At 37.1% G+C, this 6,020-nt stretch overlaps 1 protein-coding gene across 1 annotated transcript; it reads left to right on the top strand.

Annotated features, from left to right (window-relative positions):
- Nucleotides 1-239: 239 nt before the first annotated feature.
- On the top strand, nt 240-3,427 carry LOC137807904 (uncharacterized). The gene is made up of 7 exons (XM_068608756.1): nt 240-587; nt 675-885; nt 1,017-1,183; nt 1,271-1,393; nt 1,847-2,075; nt 2,166-2,327; nt 2,985-3,427. Exons 1-7 carry the CDS (start codon nt 240-242, stop codon nt 3,425-3,427), a joined length of 1,683 nt encoding a protein of 560 aa, XP_068464857.1.
- The last annotated feature ends 2,593 nt before the right edge of the window (nt 3,428-6,020 follow it).

Raw genomic sequence — 6,020 nt, forward strand, 5'->3', positions numbered from 1 at the left:
TTCTTTTGCGAAAATTTGATAAGATCAATTCACCCCTCCCCTCTTGAACTTAGACACTGTTTAACTCTAACAATTGGTATCAAGAGGTAGGGCTTGTATTTTGCTCAAGTGTATGCATGATGTCTGAGTTTAAAATGCCTTTTGCTGAAGATGCGTCTATCAATAGAGCTCCTATGTTTGGTGGTGTTAACTATGCTTTCTAGAAAATTAGGATGAAAATTTTTATGGAGTCTATTGATATGGGTATTTGGGATGCAGTGGTCAGTGGACCTTTCATACCTATGCAAGTTGTCAAAGAAGAAACTGTGAAGAAGCCTTGGTCTGAATGGAGTGAAACCGAGAGGAAGAAGGCTCAATATGACTCCTTAGCCAAGAACATCATCACCTCTGCACTGAATATGTATGAATTCTTTAGAGTGTCCCAATGCAGCTCAGCTAAAGAGATGTGGGAAGTACTAGAGGTAACCCATGAAGGGACAGATGATGTGAAACGAGCAAGGAAGCATTCACTCATTCAGGAATACGAACTGTTCAGAATGCAATCAGAAGAGAGTATTGCAGATGTGCAGAAACGATTTACACATATTGTAAATCACCTCACTGGCCTTGGTAAAGTCTTTGACAAGGAAGAACTCAACATAAAGGTGCTGAAATGCCTTGATAGAAGCTGGCAGCCTAAGGTAACAACAATCTCTGAATCTAGAGATTTATCCAAGATGTCTACTGCAGCACTCTTTGGAAAATGGATTGAACATGAGTTAGAACTCAAAAGATTGAAAGAACAAGAAACAGTGGAGAAAAGAGCCAAAGGACTTGCCTTAAAGACTACCATGGAACATGATACAAGTGAGGAAGAGAAGAATTCTGAACATGATGAGACCTTGAGTCTGCTCACCAGAAAATTCAGCAGGTTTCTGAAAAGAAAGAACCGAGACAGAACTCAACAAAGAAAAAGGTATTCTAAATCCAATGACTCAAATTCTTCTAGTTATACTTGCTTTGGTGTGGCAAACCAGGTCATATAAAGGTTGATTGCCCAAACAATCAAAACAAAGAAAAATCAGCAAGCAAGAAGAGTGAAAGAGGCAAAGGAAAGAGAGCTTATATCTCTTGGGAAGAGAATAATGTATCCTCAACAAGTGACTCTTCAACTGGAAGTGAAGAAGCAAATTTGTGCTTCATGGTGAATGATGAAGGATAAGCATCTGATTCAGTAAGTGACTATTCAACTGATTCTGAAAATTATTATCAACTATTAATTGCCTTTAAGGAAACACATGATGAAGCAAATAGATTGGCTGTCATATGTAACAAACTGAATAAAGTAAATAGGGTATTGGAACCTAAGGTTAAGGCTCTTGAAGAAGAATTACACAAAGCTAAAACTGAATTGGTTAGCCTTGAATTAACATGTTTGCATGCATCAATAAAAACCTGTGATAATTGTAAGAAGCTGGAAAAACAGGTTGAATATTTGTTAAAAACACTCTCAAATTTCACTAAAGGAAGAGAAAATCTTGAAACCTTATTAGGTTCACAAAATGTTGTTTTTAATAAAAAAATGGTCTAGGATATAATCCTGGAATGAAAAGTAATGTGAAAAAGCTGTCCAGTTTTTTTGTTCCTTCCAAAACAGGTTTTTCCTCTTTTGGTTGTTCAAATACAATGCATTCTGCAACTTGTTTTTATTGTATGAAGTCTGGACATATAGCTAGAACATGTAAAGCTAGAAGGTACCTTGTTCCTAAAGATTTGGCCAAATGGCTTCCTAAGGAAAGGTATTAATCATGCTGGACCCTAAACTTGAAAGGGGTACCATATGCATTAAATCTGTTTTGTTTTGCAGAAAAACAGCAGGAAAAATCAGTGGTACTTGGATAGTGGGTGCTCAAAGCACATGACTGGTGATGTTACCCAATTCACAAATCTGAAACTTAAAGCTGAAGGACACATCACATATGGAGATAATAATAGAGGAAGAATTCTTGGAAGAGGAGATGTTGGTACTGCAGACTCGACCACTATTGAGAATGTACTGTATGTTGAAGGGCTAAAGCATAGTCTTCTAAGCATTAGTTAGTTGTGTGACAAGGGATACAAGGTTAATTTCGAAGCCAACACTTGTACAATTTCAAATGAAATTTCTGGTAAGGTGCTTTTCACAGGAAAAAGGGTAAACAACATCTATCTCTTAGATATTATGAAAAGCTGTTCTGAAAATGAGTGCTTGTTATCTAAAAGTGATGAGTCATGGTTGTGGCATAAGAGGCTAGCTCATAGCCATACAAATCACTTGAATAAGCTGAAGTCTAAGGAACTTGTTTCTGGTTTACCAAACATAAAATTTCAAAATAACAGATCGTGTGATGCTTGTGTAAAGGGCAAACAGATAAGAGCTTCATTCAAATCTAAAGATGTGGTTTCTACAAATAAAGCCTTGGATGTTTTACATATGGACTTGTTTGGACCATCTAGGACTGCTAGCTTAGCTGGAAATTACTATGCTTTGGTGATTGTTGATGACTTTTCAAGATATACATGGACTTTGTTTCTTGCTTCTAAAAATGATGCATATAAAGCCTTTAAGAAACTAGCTAAGGTTCTGCATAATGAAAATGAAAATAGAATAAAACAGATTCGTAGTGATCATGGGGGAGAGTTTCAAAATGCAAAATTTGATAGATATTGTGAAAAGCATGGAATCACACATAGCTATTCTGCTCCTAGGACACCCCAACAACATGGTGTAGTTGAAAGGAAGAATAGGTCATTAGAGGAGTTAGCTAGGACCATGTTAAATGAATCTGGTTTACCTAAATATTTTTGGGCAGATGCAGTATACACTGCTTCTTATGTGCTTAACAGAACCTTGATTAGACCAATTCTTAAGAAAACTCCCTATGAATTGTATAAAGGCAGGAAGCCTAGCATTAGTCATCTTAGGGTTTTTGACTGCAAATGCTTTGTTCTAAATAATGGTAAAGACAATCTGGGGAAATTTGATCCTAAATCAGATGAAGGAATACATATTGGATATGCTATAAATGGACATGCTTATAGGGTGTATAACAAAAGATTGCTTGTAGTAGAAGAATCTATACATGTTGTATTTGATGAAACAGATTGTTCTGTGCATAAATCTGTTATGGATGAACCTGGTATGGATGATTTAAGAACCATTTTGCAAAAGAATCAATCTAGTGAGCTTGATGCAACTAATCCAAATACTGTCAAAGAATCTATTGTGAATGCAGGATTGCCTAAAGAATGGAAGACACCCAGGGATCTCACACTAGACAATGTAATTGGTAAAATTGAGAAAGGAGTCTCAACAAGGAATTCACTTAATAATTTCTGCAGAACAGTGACCTTTGTTTCACAGATTGAGCCTAAAAGTCTGGAAGAAGAACTACAAGACAACAATTAGATAACAACAATGCAAGAAGAACTAAACCAGTTTGAATACAATGAAGTGTGGACTTTGGTTCCAAGAAAACATGAGATGAATATCATAGGAACCAAGTGGGTGTACAGGAACAAGATGGATGAACACGGGGCTATCACTAGAAATAAAGCAAGGCTGGTTGCCAAAGGTTATAACCAAGAAGAGGGAATTGATTTTGGTGAAACCTATGCACTAGTAGCACGTCTTGAAGCTGTCAGATTACTCCTAGCATTTTTCAGCATACAAGGTTTCAAGCTATTTCGAATGGATGTCAAGAGTGCATTCTTAAATGGTTACATTAATGAAGAGGTGTTTGTATCTCAGCCTCCAGGGTTCGAAGATCATAAATATCCAGAGCATGTTTACATGCTCAAGAAGGCTTTATATGGATTGAAGCAGGCACCTAGGCAATGGTATGAGATGCTAAGTGAGTTTCTGCTCTCTCAAGGATATAACCGTGGCAATTATGATAAAACTCTGTTCATAAAGAAGAAAAGAGAAGAAATTATACTTGTGCAAGTCTATGAGGATGATATTATCTTTGGATCCACAAATGAAGAAATGTGTGAAGACTTTGTGAAAACAATGAAGAGTGAGTTTGAGATGTCAATGTTAGGGGAAATGAATTTCTCCCTTGGACTACAAGTGAAACAACTCAAGGATGGAATTTTCATAAGTCAAGAAAAGTACTGCAAGGAGCTGCTTAAGAGGTTTGATATGGATCAATGCAAGGCAATCAACACTTCTATTTCAACAAGCTGCCAGCTGGAACAAGATTGTGCAGGAAAATCAGTGGATCAATCTAAATACAGGGGTTTAATTGGTTCTAGTGCTATAAATTTGTCTAAGAATCCTGTCATGCATTCAAGAACTAAACATATTGAAATTAGACATCACTTTCTAAGAGAACATATAGCTAATGGAACTTGTGATATCATATTCATTGACACTGATTGGAACCAGCAGGTCTATGATAATTAGTATATGGGTATTCTAACTGATTGGATATCGTGTAGGTGCAACAGATTTGATTTGTCAAACTGAAATCTGGTTCCAATATATTCTTGCGTAAATCAACACTTGCACCTGTTGTACCACAAGAATAAAATCTGTAGCATATCTGATTGAATTGATTTTTTTTAAAACCCATAATTCTTGAAATCTGATCTAAAGCTCTAAATTAATCTGGCATTGATCAATTGCTTTTCACACTATCTCATTCCTACTACAAGCTGTCCAGGTGCAGGTAACAACAGATAGAGCATGGCATCCTCATCACACAGAAAGAAGAAATCCAAAGAGCAATCCAACAGCAGCCAAGGCATTCGGGAAAACTGGTTTGTTGGAGATTCTGAAGCTATGACAAGGTTCATCCATGAGACAAGCAGAAAGCAAGTCAATGTGCCCAAGGTGCTAGAATTCTCTTGGTTGAGGGAAGAAAATCTGACTGAAGCGAAAACCCTGCTCAAGCATCAAAAGCTTAAAAACTTCTTAGAAATGACTGGAAATGTCTATCCAGACTTGGTGAAAGTGTTCTACAGCAATCTTGTTCAAGATGGCAAAAATCTGGTCTCCCATGTGAAAGGAGTGAAGCTGAAAATTACAAGGGAAATATGGAGCAATTTGGGAGGAATCAAGTATTCAGGAATGAAAGTTAGCAAAGGAAATACTGCTGGAATTCAAGGATTCAACAAAATGTAGTTTTATAGGAGTTGTGTCAAAAATCCCGTTGAACCAGTGGCTAGATTTCAAGCTGGTAATCTGACCTTAATTCCAAGACTCCTAGCCTACATAATTGCTTGGCAACTTACTCCTAGAGGAAGCAATCATGCTACTCTCCATGAAGAGGATTTGATTCTGCTATACTGTATAATGAATCAACTCAAGGTAAATTGGGTAAGTACAATGGTAGAGCATATGCTCAAATCAACAAGGCTTCCCGATTATCGTTTTCCATATGCAATTTTTGTATCAAAACTAATTGACTATTTTGAAGTTGATACTGCAAATGAGAGAAATGACACCATTAAGGCAGCCAGTGAAATAGACAACTCCACTCTCTTGAAAATGGGGTTCCAAAAGGAGGAAGACAGCTGGATCTTTCGAAGGAATGCTGCAAATAGAGTTGAGAATGAAGCAGCTAATCCAAGAGATGAAGAAGAAGAAAATGTTGATGGTGTGCAGCACATGGATGAGTCACCAGTCCACTCCTTCGCAAATGAGGATGTTGCTGCTACAAGCCAAAATGCATTGGTTGCATATCTGGAACCTGTGCATAGAGGTGAACCTCTATCCATGTTCGAAAGGCAAGTTCTACTCAGGCTGGATACCCTCACATACGACCAAAAGGAATACTATGAAATGACTCAAGCCAGGTTTCAACACTTGGATGACCAAATTGAAGGAGTTCAGGAGCAGCTAGCCGAGCTCTACCACTATAACAAGTGATCTTTTCAAAGTTTTTATCCTTATGTCTTGTTGAACAATTGGGTTTCTGTTTTTTTTTCTGCATCGGTTTTATTTTGTTTTGGTTTGTAATAGACCTATAAACTGGCTTTAGTTTGAACTATTATGC

Source organism: Phaseolus vulgaris, chromosome 11 (genome assembly GCF_000499845.2).
Source record: "Phaseolus vulgaris cultivar G19833 chromosome 11, P. vulgaris v2.0, whole genome shotgun sequence".
NCBI classification, from domain to species: Eukaryota; Viridiplantae; Streptophyta; class Magnoliopsida; order Fabales; family Fabaceae; genus Phaseolus; species Phaseolus vulgaris.

Bases quoted from the DNA above. Each gene is read 5' to 3' on its own strand.
- LOC137807904 (XM_068608756.1), top strand. From the start codon at position 240: ATGGGTATTTGGGATGCAGTGGTCAGTGGACCTTTCATACCTATGCAA. The intron at 886-1,016 runs GTCTGCTCACCA...GTGGCAAACCAG, and splicing joins TGAACATGATGAGACCTTGA to GTCATATAAAGGTTGATTGC. The intron at 1,394-1,846 runs GTTAGCCTTGAA...TTTGTTTTGCAG, and splicing joins ACAAAGCTAAAACTGAATTG to AAAAACAGCAGGAAAAATCA.